Here is a 24,240-nt window from a genome sequence, read left to right on the forward strand (position 1 = left end):
AGTCCTCTCAGTAACTATTCGTGTCTATATATTGTACAGTGCCTCACAGAGGATTCACTTACAGATTTAAATTTCATGTCATATATTCTATTACATATTACTATATGTAATAAACCAGACAAGTCAGTAATGCATAGTGTGGTCAATTCAAGCTAATGCCGTCTACTAGCCTAAGCAGACAAACAAATGAACACACCGCAATTCAGCTAAGCCTGCTGAAAGTAAATGGGGTTAAACGTGTCTCACAGCATGGTCAGTGGCTGCTATTGGTGCACTGAAGTGACCTTTGTAATCACTGTTAAGGAATTAATTTTTTTTAAACCAGCATGACCTGAAAACACAATCTTCTTTATGCGCATTCAATTGTATATGATCTCTTCAAGGAAATGATGGAAGTCATGTGGCATTTGATTACATTTCCTGGACCTAACTAAAACAAGCCTTTTTTATTAAATAAATATCAATTATAATTCTTCAATTCCACTGTAGAAAATTCTATTCAAATTAAATAGTAACTGCAGTTCTTGTATGTGTGTGTGTGTGTGTGTATGTGTGTGAGTGTGTGTGTTTGCTCTTTGCTGCGTGATTTACAGTATTCTTTGAAAACCTAGCCAGAAACTTGCTCAACAGACTTGAATCTGTAGGCGTCTGATGAATTACTGCTGGTAGAAAGATATGCAGGCAACCATGGAGGGAACACAGCTCAGAGCACATTTAGCATGGACAGAAATATTTTAAACAATATTTTCCAAATAGACAGTAATTTCAATTACAGTACATTCCTAATGCTGTATAAAGCAGTTTGAACAAAAATAAATAATAAATAATAATAATAATAATAATAATAATAATAATAATAATAATAATAATAATAATAATAATAATAATAATACCCACAATAACCACAGCTTTCACCTAATTATTAATACCATATAAGCCAGCTCTACATGTGTCGACAGCCCATTTCTAACACAGCTTCACATTCAGGTGCAGTTCAATCTAAGCTTGCGTGAGCAATGTGTGCATGAGTACACACCCCATCCTTCAGCTGCCGTCTTGAGCCAAGCACTGCAGCTGGCTTAGTGCCTCTAAAGGAATTCCAGACCTTTAACCAGCATCCCATAAGGACTGCACAAATGCGCTCTGGTGCAGTCTACTGCACTGCCATGGATCTAGTCACTGCCCACCCACATAATCTGATTGCACTCCACCTGTGTCGACATCTGTGGCCATCCATAAGGAGCTAACTCAGCTAAAAATAAAAAGATTTTCATGCCACATGGCCGATTTTCACCCACCTTTTAATGACGGCAATCAAACAAAAGAGCCTTAAGTTATGATGTAAAGCTTTCAGTGACCCTCGAAGAATATGAAGAAAAAAAACAAGCAACATAAAAATAAATAAATAATGGTACCAAGCGTTTAGAAGCCAAAGTAAAAAAAATTTATTGATCATAATACCAATAACAACAAATGGTCTTTAACGTCTCCTGCTGTAAATTAATCCACTTTAACATTGGCAGCGGCCAGTGAATAGGTTCTAAGGTTTCAAAGGTAATGCCAGTATTTATATTTGTGCAAATCCACTTAACTAAAACCCTTCCCAAACAGGATTGTCCATTACAGAACTGCTGTCTTTCTTACTTATTAAAATATTTACATAGTGAATGTATTCACAGGCGATTGGGTTTGGATCTCAAATTCCAGGACTGTTAGAAAAACAAAACTACTGTAAATCAAGAGCAAAATTCTGCGAATCACTTACAAAGTCCAACTGTGACCCATTTCCAACAGCAATTAATATCAGGTTACCAACCAGATGCTAAATTCCTGCCTTTATAGGACAAGGGTGAATATTCTTACATTAATTTTTTTACTCATACTGTACACTGTTCATTAAAACAACAAGAGTGACAGAATAGCTGTCAATATTCCAATATTTCTGTGTAGCCTCTTTGTGGGGAAATGTTAAAAAGTTGGAAACCGACCTTAAATCAGTTGCACAGCATTTCTTTCTTTTTTTTTTTTTTATTACTTAGTGACTGGAACTAGCATGGCTAGTCCTACCTCGATTTTTATACGGTACAGTGTGTTCTTATAAATTGTAAATAAAATCCCAGGACGACCTGGTGCAGATTACAAAAATGTGAACGATGCATTCCTGTTCCCTGGACTCTGATATAGAATAAACAGAGCCATACCTGAACAACCGACTGGAGGGGGGGGGGGGACTCCAGTTTGTATTTATAAATGCCCTCGGCAACACAAGGTAAGTGTACATAAGTAAAGAGAGATTCAGGCTTCACTAACAAAAATATATAACAGTAATAGAAGTCCAGTTCGGTTCGGTTACACTGAAGCATACCTACTTCAGTTTCTATAACACTCAGAGCCAGTGACAAACACGTTCTTCTGACCAGGTTATTCAAAGACGCAAATGGCGCCTGCTATGGAGAATTTGCGGGTAGTACAGTCTGTGACCTGCCTCCACTTTTCTCTAAATAATGATATAAAATGATGAATCATTGGGCTTCCTGTTTTTAATAAACCACCAACACCCTGGAGCTCTGCCCTCACACAGTGAAAGTAAACAGTGAGTCACTTTGTGCGTCGCTGTACAGTAGATCTCTACTTGTAGTGGCAAACTGCTTCACTCCATACCACACTTTTAGTCCCAAAGCACCAACAACCCTCCTTCCACCTGCAAAAGTGAAATGCATTCCATTTTCTTTAGCTCCAAAGCCCCTCATAATAAATACAGTATACTGTAAAGTGTTTAATGCAATGCAGCTGCAGACAGGAAGATAGACACCTCTATAAAAAAAAGCAACATACTCCAAGAGATTGTGTAACATCTCACTCCACTTCATTCAAAATTACTACTACTGAAAGCTACTCACATGACAACCTCACATCAGGGATCTCTTTCACCGTTTGATGTTATCAAAGCATATAGGAAGCTCTGCTCATATTATTGCAGTTCTGTACAAAGAAAGATCCAAAGCCACAGTTGCAAGGCGAAGACAACTGGTCTATCGTTTCGAAGTAGTGGACATTTGAAAACAGCCCTTTTAGTAACAAAGCACAAATTAATAACAGAACAATTGCATCCCCCCCCCCAGGATTCTGCTGTTTAATATCATTATAACAGCACAACAGAGGATAGTGATCTAATAAATGGATGATTAATTTTAAATGGGTCTTAGACGAGTACTCTGAAATGTATTTCCCAGGATTCAGGTCACGTACTTTTTCGTAATTTTAGAATTATTATAATGACTAACATAACTGCCTGTGAACTAAAACTTCTAATGGCATGGTTTCTAGACTTCTAGAGGACATAAAACATTATAAGAAAATGAGTGGCACTTCTCTTCACAAGCACAGATGTTCTAAAGAATACAAACCCAACATTGCAGGTGTCAGTACCTTGAAAACTACAGCACCCCTTACTCTACTGTATATCCACAGCATCAAAACCATACCAGAGTCTTCCTTAGCTCAGCCAATCAGGAGTCAGAGCTGGGTAAAAGCAGTTTTTATTTTTAGCTGCTCAGCTGATTTTAATAAGTGAATGAACGCTCATCTCTTTTTGTACATTTACTGTACGACCGGGAAAATAAACACGTGACAGGATTTTGTGTGAAAATGTAGTTTTCCGTTGTTTTCATTCATTAGCCCTAGTAGTAGAAGTATACGCACTCCAAAGTATTCAAATTGATAACAGGTCATATTAAAGTCTTGTTGGTGGACTCATAATAGATATGAACTGCCTTCTACCTCTTCAGTGTGTTGTCCAGCACACAATAACTTGTAAAGGCACATGTGATGATTTGCACTACTTTATGTTAACGCTGTTTGTCTTTCATGTACAGCTATTTATTGTATTAATTGAAAGAGTTATTGCATTTAAATGATAAGCTGCGTCACATAATGACTTCCATTCAGTGAAACTCCCTCTGGGATTTTAGATTTCTGGATAAGGGAAGTGAACTAAATCCACGCTTTTCATTAAATCCCAGTGTAAAGCACATACAAGAGACTTTAAAACAACAATGTCTTAAAACGAAATGATCTGTTCAGGGCAAAATCCTTAATGGAAACACCTGCATTACAAATCAAATTCTTAACTGAAAGGGCATTGGAATATTCTTGGCACATCTGATGTTCTTGATGTTTCTGATGCATATTCAACGAATAAAAAGCAAAAAAAATCACCAAATAATTAGTTCTCCATTGTTGTGAGGTCTATGGGTGAGAACATAACCACAACAGCTCACATGAATACAATACTTGTTTGGGCTTCCCTGGGGTTGACAAACGACACTACAGTCAAGTTGCTTGTTTTTTTGTTTTATTTTCTGCACTACATTGCAACTGTAAATAAATCCAAACAGTGTTACAGGCAATAGGGTCCCAACTGACCCTTATTTAGATTCTTAAAGACAACTTAAAATATAGTGCCCAGGAGGGGGCCGAATTCCCCTGTAACTCAGTGTTGTGGCAGGGAAGCTGGCTTCACCTGAATCGAATACAGTAAATTCAACAGAAACAGCAAGGGCCTTGTGAGAATGTTGCTATGGAAATGGAATGACATCGATATATTTTTTTTTTATTTCTTTTTTCAATGCGCTGTATTGGCTATTACACCTTTAGTACGGTTGCAACTTTGTTTCTTATTTTGGCTTCCAGAATGGAAGCACACGAAACATTCAGAAATCTGTAAAATCGCTACAATTTCAGATTTTGTCCAGAATGTTATAAAGGGTTCTCCCCAGGGCTTTTCACCCGGGCGGGATGCCCCCGGCGAAGTGGCTGAAAAAACCTGATCTGCCCATCTTGCAGATGCTACAGTGCCTTTAACAATAAGGATTCATTGCTAGCAGACTAGCTCTGTGTGAAAAAAATAATAATCTTGGAACCACATGACAGCTGTGTTGCATCTTGACACAACATTTAACCAATCAGAGAATTGAAGGGGCGGGTTTTCTGTGTAAGCACTTCAGAGGGAGGTAGGGTTAGGTCGGCCAGGGTGTCCTCGGCTCACCGCGCACCAGCGACCCCTGTAGTCTGGCCGGGCGCCTGCGGGCTTGCCTGTAAGCTGCCCAGAGCTGCGTTGTCCTACGACGCTGTAGCTCTGAGGCGGCTGCACGGTGAGTTCGCAGTGTGTAAAGAAGCGGGCAGCTGACGGCACGCGCTTCGGAGGACAGCGTGTGTTCATCTTCGCCCCTCCCGAGTCAGCGCAGGGGTGGTAGCGGTGAGCTGAGCATAATAAAATAATTGGGCATTTCAAATTGGGGAGAAAATAATAAAAACTAATTGGCAACGACTAAATTATAAAAAAAAAAAAAAAAAGTGAACAGCTGCATTCAAAAAATGTAGAACAGCGAAAAACTAAAATTAGACATGCATTAAGTAAAAAGGTTACCGTTTTTTTTTTTTTGTGTGTGTGTGTTTGGTTTTGTTTTTTGTGTGAACTCCAATAACCCTATGTTATCTTTCCCCACTCAAATCGTAGAGTGCTTAAATAAGCACAGTAATTTACCATAATAAAAAACAGCAATGAAAAAGAAAATGTAGAACATAAAAAAGAGCAAACAGATATAGTCAAGGAAAGACAGCACATTATTCAAATTCTTGGTCGTATTATATATTTAAGGGAAGGCAAGTTTATTTTTCTGTTAAAAGTGCTCCCGGCTATAATGTTCTACCGCCTGGCTGTAAAGAATTCCTGGGGAGAACCCTGTAAATAATATATAATATATATAATATTTATATATTATATATATTATATATATGCATAAAACAGTGGTCTGTATGTTTTAGGGCTTTTTTTTCTTCTCCCTGTTAACAGAAACTGTTTGACAATGTGTGAACACTATAAAATCACACATTAAATGTCACTTGCATGCAAAATTCGATCTTTAGATTTGCATAATGCATATTACGTAAACACTAATAATTTTAATTTCGAAAAGCCCCTCCAGCTCGTGTTAACTAGAAGCAAAGTGTAAACTGTATTGAAAGAAATGTCTCGAAACCTCTCTGCTGTTTGGGATTTTTCAAAGTTCAAAATGTATGATTCGTTGCAGCCCTAGTATGTTTAAGCAGACATGTGGGACTGTAAAAGTAAGTTGACCAGAGTTACAAAATTAATAATACAACCTTCAGCATAAAGTTATTGCAAAGTCAAATTGCAATCCGAGAGGTTAAGTGAAAAGCAGACAAATTGAAACTATAAACAAAGCAGACAATGCTGTCCAAGCACAACTTCAGGCTGTCAGAAAAATAAAGATTATTTCACTGCCAAATATCGGCTCATTGAACACATCTGGGAGCAATAAATCAACATTTCTAGTGTTCCTTATGGTTTACGCAAATGTTAAAAATAAAATGTAACCTTTAGCCTATGCTATACATCCCTCCAAAAACAAGCTTGCATTTTTCATTGACGTGATGAGACCTGGGCACTGAATTCAGAGAACTTTGTAAAAACAGAATTAGTTGGGTGTCAATATCTTATAGTAAGAAAGGGCAGGGGATACAGTTTTCAGGAAGGTTTTGTTAACATGAAAAGGGAGTTCCTACATTTCCTCCAATTTACAGTTCCTACAAGAGGATCATAGCTGAATGCTTTTTGTTCAAGCTTTTGACATAGAATTAACATTGGCTCAACATACAGATGAAATGTATCCTTGCAGTGGGTAACTATCAAAATAATAATAACAACAATAAAAAATAAAACATTAAAAGTTCCCTGTTACAGTGCAAGAAGCTTCAGTCATCGAATGTATATTTGTACATGTCCTATACTTTCTCATGATATGTACAGAGATAGTTTTGAGTTTCAATCCATTTCAAATGTATCACATGACATAGTGACCTTTCAACTCTGCTGGTCCCTCTCATGATGACTGTAAACATCATTAACAAGTGAGGGAAAAGGGTAAACTATACTGTACAAAGTCTGAAAAATACCACCCCAAAAATCATTGCTTTTTTGGTAATACCTCCATAGAATAACACAAAGAATCACACTGAAAATAATGACAAAGACTTCTAGGTGAAACGCTTGTTTTAGGATTTCTATAGCGAATGGTAAACATTTGAAAACAACGATATGTTCCGCGTTCGAGCCTCTGTTACACTATCATGCTGATCTCTCTGGAGCTTGTGCTGTACAGTTAGGATGTGTGTGTGTGTGTGTGTGTGTGTGTGTGTGTGTGTGTGTGTGTGAGGATGACATGCTCATTAACCCAGCAGGAAAGCCTGTCTTTAGACTCTGGTTTCCTGTTACAGTTCAAGACTAAAAAATACACAAAAATCATCCACACAGAAAGAAAGTAAAAAGCTGCTTCAGAGTACATCATTAAGTAGGCCACAAAGAGAACAAAGCATTAGACAGTAAATTATTTTGGCTCAGCAATTTGTTTCACAAATAAATAAGGACTCAATGTCCTCAAATCAAGACTTTCTAGAGAACTTTTAAAAATGCCACACTAATCTCTGCAAGTCATTCAACCGGTATACATACAGACGTGCTCAAATTTGTTGGTACCCCTCCAAAAAACGAAGAATGCACAATTTTCTCTGAAATAAATTGAAACTGACAAAAGTAATTGGCATCCACCATTGTTTATTCCATATTTAATAGAAATCAGACTTTGCTTTTGATTTTTTATTCAACATAATATTGTAAATAAGAAAACAAATGAAAATGGCATGGACAAAAATGATGGGACCGCTAACCTAATATTTTGTTGCACAACCTTTAGAGGCAATCACTGCAATCAAACGTTTTCTGTAGCTCTCAATGAGACTTCTGCACCTGTTAACAGGTAGTTTGGCCCACTCTTCCTGAGCAAACTGCTCCAGCTGTCTCAGGTTTGATGGGTGCCTTCTCCAGACTGCAAGTTTCAGCTCTTTCCATAGATGTTCGATAGGATTCAGATCAGGACTCATAGAAGGCCACTTCAGAATAGTCCAATGTTTTGTTCTTATCCATTCTTGGGTGCTTTTAGCTGTGTGTTTTCGCTCATTATCCTGTTGGAGGACCCATGACCTGCGACTGAGACAGAGCTTTCTGACACTGGGCACTATGTTTCGCTCCAGAATGCCTTGATAGTCTTGAGATTTCATTGTGCCCTGCACAGATTCAAGGCACCCTGTGCCAGGCGCAGCAAAGCTGCCCCAAAACATAACTGAGCCTCCTCCATGTTTCACTGTAGGTATGGTGTTCTTTTCTTTGAAAGCTTCATTTTTTCGTCTGTGAACATAGAGCTGATGTGACTTGCCAAAAAGCTCCAGTTTTGACTCATCTGTCCAAAGGACATTCTCCCGGAAGGATTGTGGCTTGTCAATATGCATTTTAGCAAATTCCAGTCTGGCTTTTTTATGTTTTTCTTTCAAAAGTGGAGTCCTCCTGGGTCTCCATGGAGCCCACTTTTGCTCAAAAAGCGACGGATGGTGCGATCAGAAACTGACGTACCTTCACCTTGGAGTTCAGCTTGTATCTCTTTGGCAGTTATCCTTGGTTCTTTTTCTACCATTCGCACTATCCTTCTGTTCACTCTGGGGTCGATTTTCCTCTTGCGGTCGCGCCCAGGGAGGTTGGCTACAGTTCCATGGACCTTAAAACTTCTTAATAATATTTGCAACTGTTGTCACAGGAACATCAAGCTGCTTGGAGATGGTCTTGTAGCCTTTACCTTTACCATGCTTGTCTATTATTTTCTTTCTGATCTCCTCAGACAACTCTCTCCTTTGCTTTCTCTGGTCCATGTTCAGTGTGGTGCACACAATGATACCAAACAGCACAGTGACTACTTTTCTCCATTTAAATAGGCTGAATGACTGATTACAAGATTGGAGACATGTGTGATACTAATTAAAGAAACTAATTAGTTTGAAATATCACTATAATCCAATTATTTATTATCTTTTCTAAGGGGTACCAACAAATGTGTCCAGGCCATTTTAGAATATCTTTGTAGAATAAGCAATAATTCATCTCTTTTCACAGCTTCTTTGCTTTATTCTATGACATACCAAAGGCATGCAAGTATACATGATAAAATAGCTTTTAATGTCATCACTTTTCAGGAGGAATGAAGCATTATTTCAATGAGCTGTAAGGGTACCAACAAATTTGAGCACGTCTGTAACCTTAGATTTTGGTAGTAGGGTAGGGTAGGGGTGTCAAGTTAATATGTCAACACGTTTTACATTTAGTCCTTCACAAAGCCCAGCAGCAACTCAATTCATTCAGCATGTTACCAGTTTGCAATTTTGTTACAGTTTATTGTAGAACATTCTGTATCATAAGAAAAATTTCCATGCAAATTTATTCATGCCATTTCTGAATGCTGGTTTTAGTTGGTCCCTCGATTGTGCTTTGTAATTGTAAGCAGCTCAGTTTTGTTTTCTGCAGTCAGTGTACAGGTTTACAACATGCCCCATCTGAACCTACTAAAGTACTGTGTCTAAACCAATCAAACATTATCATCAACATGCTAGCCCACCTCACCGTTTCAAACTACTGCGCCTCTAGCACAAATAAAAAAGCGTACAAAATCGCAAGTCTTGCCAGACCCACATGTTTTAGCTGAAGTTTTGGATGGCTGCACACTCAGGCTAAGAACCAAATTTGGTCTGTCAGGTTTTGTAGACGTGGCCTGTTAATAACACACCCTTCCACCTCCAACTGTAATCTGGATTGACAAATAAAGATTCCAGTGGCTGGTAATAATGAACTGGGTTTTGTTATTTATTTATTGAACATGTTCATGAAAAAGGGTTTTCATTTACCCTGCTCACCTGAATTAAAACACAGCTACTCACTTAATATTTAATAATTCCTTTCACTTATGTTTCTGCTTTGGTATTTACTGCAGCTATATTTCTGTACCGAGATAGCTGTGGCCTGTACACACAGAGGGCCCTGTTTTCATACCTGTATTTCTAGACAGGTTTAGTCAGGGATTGTACAGCTCCGACACTGCTTTCACAAGTGACTTAAAGATGTTGTTAGGAGTTGAGACCTAAACCAGATTGGTTTCCTATTGGTAAAACTGGATGGCACATGTAGCTGTAGGTTACCAAACCAAACCTTTACTTAGATGTTGATTTGACAGCTAAACACAGAATATCATTTCTGCTGGGACTTCTGTCTTGGTGTAGCGGAAAAAAGGCTCAATTAAAATACTATTTTCCACTCAGCTCCGACTGTGACACAAAACACATACCATAAAAAATAAATTAGGATCTTGAGCGAAGGGCTTCTATTAAAAATTCTAGGTGTTAAAAAGCGGTACACTGATTCAGGAATTAATGACTATTTTTAGCTAAAACAATTCAATTTTAATTCATAATTGTTTTTGTTTTTTCTGTGATGGTACTTTATCTGACAGATGCTTGTGTCCATTTAAAAAAAAAAAAAAATACAAAAATACAAAATATAGAAAAATTACACATATCATTTCATTATCTAGCTTCTAACTTTGCCACAAATAAACACTGTTTCACAACGAAGAAAAATTCTTTAACCTACGTAGCCAAGGAAATAAAGCGAAGGTACATTGCAACATGTTCCCAAAATGGAAAACAAAATCTGCTATCTTTACTGTTTGTGTTAAAACAAACATTTCTTTGTGTTTGTTTTGTTTTTTAAAACATCATTTGTGAAGAGATGCCTGAAATACAATGGAAATAGACACTACTGGAAATCTAAATGATCTCCTTCCTCGCACTATAATGCAGACGAAACACAGATGCGGAGTAAGGCTAAACAAACCAGTTTATTGTCTTCTTCAATGTCGGGACATTTGCTGAAACATCAAAACATGGATTTTATGGATTCCAAATAAAAGATAGCTTAGTTTTGGTAACTTGTAGCATCAAACGTCCTAGTAGCTGTACAATTAAATGAACCAGTGTTGGTTCGGTTATGCTGTGAACTGTGACAGGTGTACACAGGGCACGTCAAGCATTCTGAAGGAAAAAAGGCTTTATTAGCCAAGAAACAGTGTCAGACAGAAGATGATGTTCTGGGCAGAGCGTAACTTACTTACCTCATATTAGCACAGGTTTTCTTACAGCACCAGGATGCAGCAGTTTATCATGTTGTATTTGAAATATTTGAACAAAAAAAACAACAACTGGACAACCAAACGGTCCTATGAACAATTAATTTGGAGGAGGCACTAATAAAGAATTCTACGACGTAAGAATTGATTTAAAAATTTTGGACAGCATTGCTTTAAACGAAATACTTTATTACTTTTTTTTTTTTTTTAAACCAAAACAACATTTATGCTAGGTTGAGAAGTTCAGGCTTGTGGATCTAAGGATGTTTTCAGAAGGTGACCTACCTTAGGTAGTTGGGATTAGGCAAACCCTGGATGGAAAAGGTTTCATTCCCCATCTGACTCACAGTAGCTTCCCCAAATCCTTGGCTCCTATTCCACCCATCAACCACCGTAGTGAGAGGTGGGTACATATTAAAAACAGGCTTCTGATCCTGCTGCTGTAAATTCACAGCCTGAGAAGCACTCACTCCATAGTGGTACGTCTGTCCGCCAGAGGTGCTGACCCCACAAATAGAAATGGGGACAGTAAGAGGGCTTGACATGTCAGATAAAGAGCCGCTCATCTGACAGTAGCTCCTGCTTGCATTCTCCTGCTTTACTACTCCAGGTGTGGACAACTCGATGAAGCTCTCTTTCTCCAATTTTATAGTGGGGACAGGGGGATTAAGTAGCTGTTGATCCCCGCCGTTTTTGTTATTAGTTATTAAGCTACTGTTGTTTATTATTGTTGGTTTGGTGTCTTTAGTTATATCCGCAAGAAAGAGGTCCTCTGTGACCAGCGGGGAAAGCAAAGAGTCATCGTCCTCGCCATAGAAAGCATTTAAGTTCCAAGGGCTCCCGTTCATCTCTCCTTTCGGAGAGACGGGCAAATCATACTCCTGCAAGAGGTCAAGCGTGTTTTGGTCATCATTAAAGAACCTTGGGCTGACACTGGAGTCTTTCCCAACCTGTGCAAAGGAATCCTGGTCCAGAGCCAGAACACTCTTATCCATGGGCAAATAATCCTCAGATTTCAACGTAAACGGGTCAGATCCAGCGCTCAGCGACTCGATACCGCCGGAGGACCTGTTTAGGTTTGCGATGCTCTCTTCCAGTAGAGTGAAGTTGGTTTCCCCTAAAGTTAAACTGCCTGGGGTCTGCGGCTGCTGAATTCCCAAGTTACTCCCCAGCACTTTTGAATCTGTGTCCTCCATGTAAAGTCCCATGGAGGTAGAAACGGCTGTCATAAGCTCCCTCTGGGGGGCATGGCTGCCTACTCCATTGGAAATGTCAGTGGCAACTGTGTGTAGACTGGTGCTCGCTTGAGCCACTGTGGATTCTGTGGAAGTTGACATTGTGCTTACTCCACCCCTGGAGGCTGTATTCCCTCCTCTGTCACAAAACCTTGCAAGTTTCAGACTCTCATCTCCATTAAAACTCTGTACTCTCGTCCATTAGTTTCCACGGGTGCAATCATATCTAGAAAAGAATACAAACATCTGTAAGTATAAATACATTTTTCCAGTTATATTTTTTATACCTGACAAACAAAATGCAATACCTGTAGCATGTTACATATATACATGATATGAGAGAGATACAATTTAATTATTAACACAAAAAAGAAATTCTACTCTACATCAATCACTCTTGTATTTAATAACTTCATTTCCAAGCTTTCTGCAGCTAGCAGGTTGTATTCCTCTAAAATGACAGTAACATTAAATATTTACAGTTCAGCAAAAACATTGGCACACTATGTGACTATTATGTTCTCAAAAAACAGTTGATGCAACTGGGATGTAAGACTTGATTAAACCTCCAAACTTCATAAATAAACACATTTAAAACTTAACTTGTTTGAAATATTGGTAACCTGAAAAGCCATCATGGGAAGCGTTAATTTCCTGATCCAACGAGCACATGCACACAACTTGTAAAGTTACATATACCGTATTGTTGGTCTTTCATTTTATTTAAAATCACCTTAGGTCAATATGTGTTGTGGTTTAGCCTTCTCTTAAATCGCTTTCATACTGTCTGAGACACAAAATCCAGTGCAGCCAGCAACACGACCAAAGCCAAATTTGAACTGAAAAATATATTCTAACAAATTAGGGCTATAGTTGTATCACATTCAGGACCGTGCATTTGCAAATATAAAGTCCATGTTCATCTTAATGATGGAAAAGTTGTTATATGGAATTTTTAGTGCTCATATCCAGTGAGTCACTCAACAAGCATCACAATACTAACTTGCCAGCGATTTAAGCCGCTCATCTGGTGACATCAACAAAAACCCTAGGCTGTGAAGAACCAAAATAGATAAATTACACCATTTTACCTCAAGAATGGGGATTATTTAACACACTTTCATCTGTGACTTGATGGAATAAAAAAGTTATGATAAATATATATTACAAACATAAATGAGAATGTTAAAAAAAAATACCGGTATGTTAAAGTTAAGACAATTTACATGAATTTAAAGCCCTAGCAGTTAGGTAGTCTATTACTCCTCACGGTTTATTTTGAAAGGTACAACAGACAGAAAAATAGCATGGAATCGCCCAAAAGTTGATCCAACTTTGCAGACTAGCAACAACAACAACAACAACAAAAAAGTCGCCTTTTTTATTTACGCCGAGTTCCACAAAACGGAAACAGTCCAAACGGTTAATATTAACCATTATTGTCAGTTTAAAACAAATTAATAGACATTTGGATTCTCTAACTAGAAAACCAGAGGACAACTTATGTTTGTTTTAAAACGTACAACAATGCTTACAAATAAAACATCGCAGTTTAAAGTCAATGTTATTGATAGAAATACACAAACATGTCACATTGACTACAAATAGTTTCCGTTGTATCTCCATGCAACTTCCAAATCTGTCACAAGTTTTCGCTCTTCGTCATACACACACGACTGTAGCGGTTTTAAAATGTCAATAAGAATTTTCTAAAACAACAAACCCGATTTGTTTACTGTTAAATTTCAATAAAACACCGTATCCTGCCGATTAATCGTGCGGTGCGCATTTTGAGATACTGGCATTAATATGTACAGTAAATTCTATCGCTCAATCAACGCCGAATACAGTTCCAACAATGTTCTTACCGAAGCAAAGCCCCTCACGGAATAGTTATTTTTTCTTGTCCACAGCTTGGTATACAAGGCACGCATGGGGGAGCGCCCAATACTTGTCAAACAAGAACACTCTGCGTTAACAGAGAAAGAAACCAGCTGAATCCGCCACAAAACTGTACAAAATGGAGCTTCCTATTCCGAACGTCAATAACCCCTCGCTGCCCTGCAAATGTTCAGCACCAACCACAGTGGTGCAACCTGTTGGTTGTCTGGAGCTACTGCGTTTAAAAACTGACTTACTTGCAAGACAAACAAAAACAAACGAAGAAACTGATAAAACAAAAACAAACAAAAAAACACTATGTCCTTGTGTGATTTTTCAGATCTCCTGACAACATATTTAGCTTCAAAATTATATTCTTAATGTATGTGTCGTATAATTTAACAAGCTGCATATGGTAAACTTGTAACACATGACGTGTGTCAACAAAGCTATTCAATGAAGTTGCTGTAATTAATTTCAGTTCTCATTGCCGTTCTGTAATGTGACAATGACACAGCTGTATGGTTTCGGCACTTCGTTGTAGCCGTTATGAAGCCGTGCAGGCAAACGAGCTACTTAGAAACAATTAGAAACAGATTAACGAAAAAGGTAATCAACTCCAGTTTAAAAATCAAACATACAGACCTTTATTTTATTTAATTTCTGACACGGGGCGATTCTAGGCCATTTCTTCAACACCATTCAGCAGAAAACGCGAGATCAAGTCACTCCAAACGAGTTGTCAAATTAGTATCCGTAGCATTGCCGCTGCATATGTGCACAAGAAGACGAAAATAGGTTTACGGTTCTCTGCGGGTATATAACAAAAATCACCAGTCAGTCTCGTTTCGATTGTCAGTACTGAATGTTAATTATATATATAATACATATAGAGATAGAGATAGATATATACCTCCTTCAAAATTACTTTTTTTTTCACTTCAAAAGTCCTATAATAAATGCACGCTGCCAAAATGTCTTTGAGAGTTGTCGCTTGCTGAACGGAGTACACGCCCCACTCAGAAGGAAAATAAAAGCCTCCTGACAAACTCGAGCCTGCTTCGTTTCTCTCCATCCACTGCAAAAAAACAGATTCGTGTCTTTATTTGATTGATTGCTGCGAACTCGTTATGCAAGTGTGAACTGTCTATGTTTGAAACGCAAGCAAATTATGTTTTTTTGTAAGATATGGGACTCGATCCTAAACAGAAAGGAAAAAAAAAACACACAGAAGGGTGTTACTTAAGATGTATACAGGGAAGATATTCCTGCCAAAATAAGAGCCCAGGCTGCAACCCTTATGCAACTCTATTGGAGAATTTCTACATTTAGGACCTAACGCATTCGGTAAAATTGTGACGTAGTAGCTATAAAAATCCTTTGAAATAATAATTTATTTAAAAAAGTTTCAAGATAGGTTATGGAGACTAGACGGGCTGGGATGTTGTGACGCAGTGTAGTCCACAGCCAAGGCGCCCATCGCACGTATACAACTGAACACAAGAACCATTCACAAGAGTATTTGAGTCCACCAGGAAGATAATCCTGTTCTTAATGTAGGACAGTCGGAGCCCCTTTCACACTTTCGGCCTTCTCTGTCCTTGCAGCGCAAATAAATCTACGCAGACGCCATGAGGACTGAGAGACTTTGAACTGCAAGTATGGAACTTTGCCAATTTTCAAGAGACTTTGATATGCGCAGAATGTGAAATAGAAGTTTGCTTTTGTCTTGCTAGGCAAGTTAAGCGGTACGTGTCTCACAGTTAATATTCCTAACTATGCTTATACTCGCGTTGCATTTTTTGTTAACCATTGAAATGCTATGACGTTTTACAGTTACAGTCATTCTTTACATGCGCCCCCTGTAAACACGTTTCTATAAAAAATGCAACATCTGAGATTTAAGGGTTAAAGACAGGTCTATGTTAATGGGGTTAACGGCTACCATTGTGCAATTAAATTGCGCTATTTTGAGACTGAAGATGTTCATCAATTACAAACTTTATTTAATTCACTCTTTTTTTTAAATAACACAACATTAAAATTTTGTGAATGGGGCCAGCTATCTCTGAACTACAGAATGTGCATTGTAAATTAGATACATAAGCAATCCTTACATACAGTACAGAAATATAACAAGTATTGTGGAAAAAGTAAATCCGAACACACACACACACAAGTAGGGCTCAATTGAAGTTTTCAGGTTTTATTTTTAATGAGGTGAAGTCCCTTTAAACAAATTGAGCTGATTCTGTTTTATAATTAAACTCAGAAAAAGGTTGTTTTTACCTTCATATCTTGCCTGAGCCTAATTCTGGTCCTCTTAATTTTATTTCAAACAGAGCTGACAAATTACGTAATTTGTTCATCCCCTATCCTACTTTTAACTCGCATTTCATTTTTGCAGTCGCCTAATTTAACATTGTGTTTTTGTTATTTTCCCCACTAGTTTAACAGAAATGTCCTGACATATTTTATGAAGCATAAAAATCAATACCTAGTAGGGAGTGTACACTGATAGCAAGTCCTTCAGGCGCCTGCTATGAGTATTTCGCCAAACATACCACACTGCATTTTGGGATATTGGAGGATACACAAAAAATGTAGTTTGGTATTACAGCGTCCACACTTATGATAAACCGCACTACCTGATGCGATCTAATTAGAACCGGACTCGAGACTACCTCCTGAGGTGGTCTCGAGTCCGGTTCTCGAGTACGGTATTAAATGCTGCGTAGTGTGGACGCAAACCGTATTTAGCACTTTAAAGCCGGCTTAAATGCAACTAATACGGTTTAAAGTCATAGTGTGGACAGGGCCTTAAACAATTGTGCAGCTGACAGATGCAGCCAACTGCCACACGCTTCTCTGTACATTAAAAAAAAAAAGTTTTGCACAGCCTTCCTTTTGGGCAATGGAGTTTTTCATTGCCACTAACCAAAATATACAGATGCTTAAATTCCCAATACATTTCACAATCTACAAACCCGACAAGTAAGGATGAGCCAAATCAGATGTAATATCTACAGAAAGGACCCAAGTAACGGAAAAGGGTCATCCATGTTCGTAACTATTATATAGATGGCTAAGTTAAACAAAACCAGACTTGTCAGTGCTCGGAAACTTGTTTGAGGGATCCAACTGAGCCCCAGTTTTCAGCCATCTACCTTCACTAAATATTTTGCTTTGTCCTTGCTTCAATATATATATAAGGCTATATTTGCATCCTGAGCCATTAAAAAAAAAATGCATAATACCACAGCAGTGACATCAAAAAGTGATCATTCCTCTAGAGGAAAATATACTTGAACTTTGACCCATTCGACTCCTCGAGACCATCACTTTCAATTCAAACACAGTGTCTCGTTTTCAATCACTCGACAACACCCACAGTACAGAAATGTTCATTAATGATAGAATACGTTTAAAAAAAAAGATGTAAAGCTGGTACATTCGTATCTCAGAGAAACTGGAGAAACGGATAACGACATAGAACGTCTGTACAGCACTAAAACACTATGTTTAAAAAAACGGACCTGTACTGCTGAACCTCGTCTTTCTTTAATATTAGCATCACAAGGGTATCTATGTATTATAAAAAAAAATAATAGATGGGCCTCTTCAGTGAGTTACAGGAAAACAATTCCATCTCGGGTTTATGACATCACAGAAACCCTAGAAGAAATTATTATCCTGTAATTTACTGAAGCCCATCTATTATTCTCTCTCTCTTTCTCTCTCTATTAAACAAGGCATCCCATAAGAGCAGCGATACCCTAAATGTAATCCATTTACTACCAATCTACAATTGCTCTGTGGGATATTTATCTTAACTTCAATAAAAAATAAAAAAGAACGGTTTAATATTCAATGTGAAAAAAATCTTACATTTAAACATGATATTTCTATCAATAGCTCAGATTCTGAGTATACTTAAAACAGAAACCAAAGATTTTCAGACAAGCACTCTTTCATTATTTAATGCTGATATGTGGAAATGCACCATGGTGACATGGCAGCAGCTTACTTTCCCACAGATTGGTTGAATAAAGAGCCCTCAGACTCACTCTAATTTGATCAGACAGAGCAGGTACTGCAGAGCTTGAATGGATGGGAGTTTGCCTGAGGCTTACATACAGGCTTTTCACAGCTCAGAATACAAGGGGCCTAAGATTATCACAGCATTTGGTCATGCACACATCGCTTTTTATATGAATACTGCATCTTTCACACAGCCCTATTTAAAGTATGCACATTCCTGCAGTTGTATTTATGAATGTGTTTATTTTGGTTGCAGGTGTATTGAGAGGCCATTGATGGAACACCAATCAGCTTCCTTTTAGTTCATACAAAATCTCCCTGATTTCTTGTTATAATTCTGGCGTGCTGCGGGTGACATCGTCCAGGAAGCAACACGTTACTGCTGCTGACTTACAAGGCTGCAGCCAGATTGAATATCATTGTCTAGAATCCTAAAGAAAATGAATCAAATAATATAAGATAAAGCAGATATAGTTTTCAGGAAATTAAATCTTTTGCTATGTGACTGAAAAAAACAACCTGCCACTTTGGGGGCTGTATGAATGTGATACAAGATGATTCAATCAGCATTGTAGAAACATTAGCTTTCTGTAAATGTCTCCCCTAACCAGAGAAACACTGAAGACACAGTAGGCCCCAGCTCGCAGCATGGTGCCTTTACATTTAAAGACTAATTTAAGTGTGTTGTTTTTACAGTACCTACTGTATGTAGAAGCCAGTTTCACTGGTTTCAGTGTTTGTTATCAATGATATTTATGCTGTTCTAGACAAAAAGTGTACAGTTTGTGATACGGTTAGTAAGAGCAGGTTCTTTATTATTAGTGGCAGAAGGGGCTTATTACAAATTGTGTTAAGGTAGATATTACAAAACACCAGTAAGGCAGTATAGTAGACTATTAATCAGCTTGTATAAGACATGTTGAAAAAAGTGACAAAAAAAACTCTATAGAAAACTGTAACCTAATTATGTGTACCATCCCTTAGCTTTCACCGGCAGAACTAATACTGTAAGTACCTCAGGGTGTGATCTGTAATGTCCAATTATTCTCACCTGCTTGTTATATAATGTCCCCATTTATTCCAGACTGCTTTGAATGCAGCATTCAATGAAAATAAATTAAGGCATCACATGTTGCGCATGGATCACATTGTAAAATATTTTAAATTCCTCCTGAATTATTCTAGGTTTCTTAGTTGAAGAAATAATTATTCTATAAAATGACACACCATACCAGAAAATATAAATACTTGCCAAACTAGAAATAGTTAATACGTACATGTAATAACCTACTAATACAATACTGTATGAAAAAACAATATCAGTACACTTTTATTAACCTGTTTAGATGGGCAAAGCTATTCCGTAATTACAGCCTTTATCAAAAAAGCACTTAACATTTACAGCACATACAAATTCATTCTGTTTTATCAAAAGTAAAAGTACAGAAATAGACTTGGATATAGATGAGAAGGTACACATTGGTAGACCTGTAATTAATAGATGGAACACAATGTGATTTTTTTCATTTTTTGGGGGTTTGGATGACAAGAAAAATATAATGTTTGTGTTACCAACCCAATTTTATATAATTATTTATACAGTTTTGCAGGTTACTAAACCAGAGAGATTTAGGTAGATGTTTTGGTTTTAAAGAACATTGAACTTAAATGACTATCCCACAGTGTGTAATGAGTATCTCAGTCACTGATAAGACCCAATGGCAAGGCTGTGTGAGCTACTGGCCACGCTCATTCCCATACTAGCGGAGGCTTGCTTCATGCAAAGAGATTCTCTGTCAGATCTACAGGGCTACTCATGTTTACTGTACAGTCAGTGAAGAAAAAAAGAAGATCTAGAGATGAACCAAGCAGTGCCCACTTTAGCAATGGGACAACACATGCTCATACCATCTGTAGCAAATTATGTTTGCAAGCAAAATAACACCCTGTAGTCAAACACATTCTTTGTTGCCAGGTGCATTAGCTTTCCTTTAGCAATTTGGTACACAGATTAGTGTCTGTCTAGTTAACATTACCTGGCATTAGCATTAGCAATACATGCACCCCTAACCTCCCCTGCTGCAGACGTAGTTGTCTCTATCCTGTCCCCATTTCAGATTTGAAAAAAAACATTTTGCAGTGATACTTAACTTATCTAAAAGGCAAACAAGGCAAAGTTCCCAATGAACACCAGGGTATGGATATCCAAGAACAAGAGAGTCTGACATGTTAGTGAATAGGGCATGTGAGTGTGCCATCAACATCTAAAAAATAAAGAGGTAATAATAACAATACCATAAATCTAACCTGTCGTGCATTTCCATTCACAATGTCATTCTCACAATTCTGAAGCAATCCTCTGTTATTTTCATTAAAAAAAAAATGATACCTGGTATTGTACTTGGTTAATTAAAGCGTTCAGTTTGTATGCCTTTGTTGTTTTTAAATAGAAAATATGTTCTTCCTGTTGTTTTATTGACGTAAATATGCTAAATAATAATAACAGATACTTGCTGTTTTTGAGCAGCTAGATCAATAGATCACCATCTAGTCCCATGATATTGACATCATCCTCACTATCCTTTACCAGCTTCTAAGGGAGTCAAAGCCATCTATTGTCCTATATGTTGATGAAGCATCTGTAGCACTACTGATACTGTAGATGGACACGGACATAAAGCACCATGCTAGCACATTTCTCATTCTGTGCTGCTTAGTACACTCGGAAGATAGTATTAAATATATTGTTAAATGCATGCCACGTTAATCCACATTAAGTTTCAAAATGCAACAAATCTCGATAATGCATAAATCAAAGAAATCATGCTCTGGGATTATGCAGTTAAATGATGGCAATGTGAAAAGCGTCTGTCCTCGTACTGAACTGTCTTGGGGGAAGGCAGCATTAATGCAGCCATGGGGCCCAATGCGAATCCTGTCATTATGAAGGAACAGGCATGCCATGAGCATGTGGACATTTAGTTATGTCTGAATACAGCTGCAGACCATCAGGAATCTCAAGAGGATTTCAAACCATCTTTTTGTACATGAAGGCCGGTGTATTCTGTATTCTTTTTGATGTGATTTCCCATGATAGAGTGTAGTGCAGTCTCCTGCTTTCTGTGAAGTGAGGGTGTGGGGTTGGTGTTCATTGGATTTGTACATTGCACAGGATGGTTACTACATGGTATGCATTTTAAGAACATTCCCCTCTGACTGTGGGGTGTGCTGGATTGCTTCTAATTGTATAACTGGGTTGAACTGAGGCACAAGTGAGTGACTGAATCAGGAATTTACCTTCTAAAGGATAACTGAGACACTTATTGCTATGCGATGCTATTATAATTGCATAGTAATAAGCACTGGGAAACCATTTTTGCAAGGAACTATACACAACATATACTGCTATCAACATGCAAAACATGTTGCATCTACTAATCTGGGTTCTATACTGGAGTGCAGTGAATAGCGTCAGAAACAAGATGTCTAATACACTGGGACATGGTGGTTGCAAGTTATCAGAACTAGACAATAGAGGTGAACGGATTTGGCTGTAGATCATATCAATGGCAAAGAAATAAAGTGGATAAGCGCAGCCTTGTGACATTGATACATTAAAAAGGGTAATACAGGATAAAAGTATGATGCTATCAGCTGATATACAGTAAGTCAATAAATAATAACTATTCACACAGCTAACATATGCGCAATAATCCTACAATATTTGAAACTGTCCCTTAATCCGCTGTTCCTGATCTAGTTCTTTTTTGTTCCTTTTGAAAATCAGGCTGAAATAAACATGTATTTACTAAAGGATTTACTACAGAATTTTCCAGTCAAGCTCAAAGCAAGTTCAATGCCATTTAGAGAAAAATGAAAACACAACACTGAAGCAACACCATTAAATGGTAAGGGAGGTGTAAATAAAGAAAATACAATGGCCTTTGAAGCTATGTACCCTTTAATACACTCAGTTAAAATGCAATTATGTCATTTCTATGTACAGTTGAAGCCAACATACAAAAGTGGATGTGTAGTTGAATGCATACTATTTCGACTCTTTGCGTGTGTGTTTTAATATTATAAACAAGATTCCTATTCTGCAAGGAGCTGTGTTTAAACACACATTACTGTAATGCCTGTAATGTAAAAAAAACACATGCCTCCCTTAATGTTTCTATGCGGATACAAATGGAAGTCAATTCATTCTGTTCATTTACAGCGTGTATTATTTAAGAAATTGTTCTTGCTTGCTGCTATGAGAATACATTCCAGCCTTTAAGGCACTGTTTCGTACCTTAAATCAGTGAATCATGTTAATTCAATGTCAGCAATTAGATTTCACATCTGATTTGCCAGAGGAAAGGAAATGTAATGTAAAGAAGGAGCATCTTACTTTATTTATTTCTAACATTTTAACCAGCTCAAGCTGGTAACAGAGTTGCAAAAAGGCATATTTAATTTGAATCCCTCAAAATGTAGCCTCATAAGTCAAGTATCCAGAGCTAAATAGAATTTTTGCATATCAAATGATGTATGGTTGACATATGAGAAACTGAATATTTAACAAGACATGTTAGTAAGAAATACTGTTAAGGAGTAGTGTAATATGCTCTGGCCAGCTAGAGGGGAATTGTTATCTCAAAATGTGCAGAGGCTCATTTGTGCATTTGTTGTAAAATTATTTTATAGACTTCAAAATCCTTTTCTTTCAGCATTACTATTATTCAGCAACAGTAAGCCGACATTGCAAATGGATTCTAAAATGCAACATCTTATACACAGCACAACTGCCTCTATCAGGCTTGTCCAAAAATGTAACAAAATATGACAGCACATCATAAATAATACTCTGCGGGATTAGAGTATAGTAACATGCTCTAGAAGACAATATACAGTACAACTTCTTTCAATTAGGCTAATGTTATTTATTCATGTTGGCATTGAGTGTGCTTGATGGAATATAAATGGGCTTGTGCCTCGGAGACCATACTGATCTGTTTGATGTTCAAAGTAAGAGGAAGCGTTTAGTTGATTATGTAGAGGAATGATACCACTTATCGTCACAGCAGCTAAACAGCAAACAAACACAACATAAGAAACATCTTCATCAGTCAATCATTTGGATTAATGACCTCTACCTGGGTTTTTTCAGCAGCTACAATGTCCAGCAAATACATAAGCATCCACTTAACCCGCATTTACTTTAATCTCAATTAAATGCAGATACCAATGGCAGCATTTAACCAGTAAAGCACTATAATTGTAAGGTGATGTTTCCCTTTTAATACTATTTTATTAAGACCTGCATAATAAAACAAAGAACTACATTATTGTCAGGAAATAGAGTACATTAATACCACAAGACAGTCATTTGATTGTGGTCTATCAAATTAATCATTTCTCCCATTAAAAAGATTCAAGACTGCAACCACTCCACAGAGGAGATAATTGAATAGATAAGAAAAACTGAAAAAACACCGCAGGCTATTATTAACATTAGGCTCCCAAAATTTAGAGTGCATCATATGCAAAACGAATAGGGATTTGAGCGCATTGCTAATGGCCAAGCATTATATAAGGTTTAACATACCAAACGACACAGAATAAATTGTGCATTCAGTAACAATCTTATCTTTATTCCATGATGTTCCAGAGTAGCTTCCATCTCCATTTAAAAATTAGTCGTCTCCAGTTTATTCCAGTTGCTTTAAACTATCAATAGAGAAGACAGGCCCAATGTTACGGATCTCAGTGGGTATAAATCTAAACACTTCTGCTGTTTAGATAATTACAATGGAGCTCTTTGTCTGTCAAGGTTGCAAGAATGACTAACAACACATGACAGTTTCTTTAGTTCATTGTTGTCTGTGGAAGTATGTCAAATGCCAGAAAAGGGCCTAGGTTAATAATTTAACCACCATTTATTTAATTGAAATTGGGCCTTGGGTAGGTTTAATGCAAATATTTCAGAACATGGTTGGAACAAGACACCTGGA

General features: G+C 37.5%; 1 protein-coding gene across 4 annotated transcripts in view; it reads right to left on the minus strand.

Moving 5' to 3' along the window:
* Positions 1-23,953, minus strand: part of LOC131699475 (glucocorticoid receptor-like) — a 65,364-nt gene extending 41,411 nt beyond the window's left edge. The window contains exons 1-3 of one of the 4 annotated variants that reach the window (XM_058996314.1): positions 15,114-15,246; positions 14,846-15,010; positions 11,370-12,545 (exon numbers count right to left, since the gene is read on the minus strand). In XM_058996314.1, the coding sequence (XP_058852297.1) occupies positions 11,370-12,421 (1,052 nt within the window). In that variant the 5' untranslated portion in view covers positions 12,422-12,545; positions 14,846-15,010; positions 15,114-15,246. Of the gene's footprint in view, positions 1-11,369; positions 12,546-14,187; positions 14,693-14,845; positions 15,247-23,834 lie in introns of those variants that run through there. The other 3 variants (XM_058996315.1, XM_058996316.1, XM_058996313.1) reach the window with 3 other exon arrangements.
* Positions 23,954-24,240: the final 287 nt, after the last annotated feature.

This window comes from Acipenser ruthenus, chromosome 22, assembly GCF_902713425.1.
Source record: "Acipenser ruthenus chromosome 22, fAciRut3.2 maternal haplotype, whole genome shotgun sequence".
Classification (NCBI taxonomy): Eukaryota; Metazoa; Chordata; class Actinopteri; order Acipenseriformes; family Acipenseridae; genus Acipenser; species Acipenser ruthenus.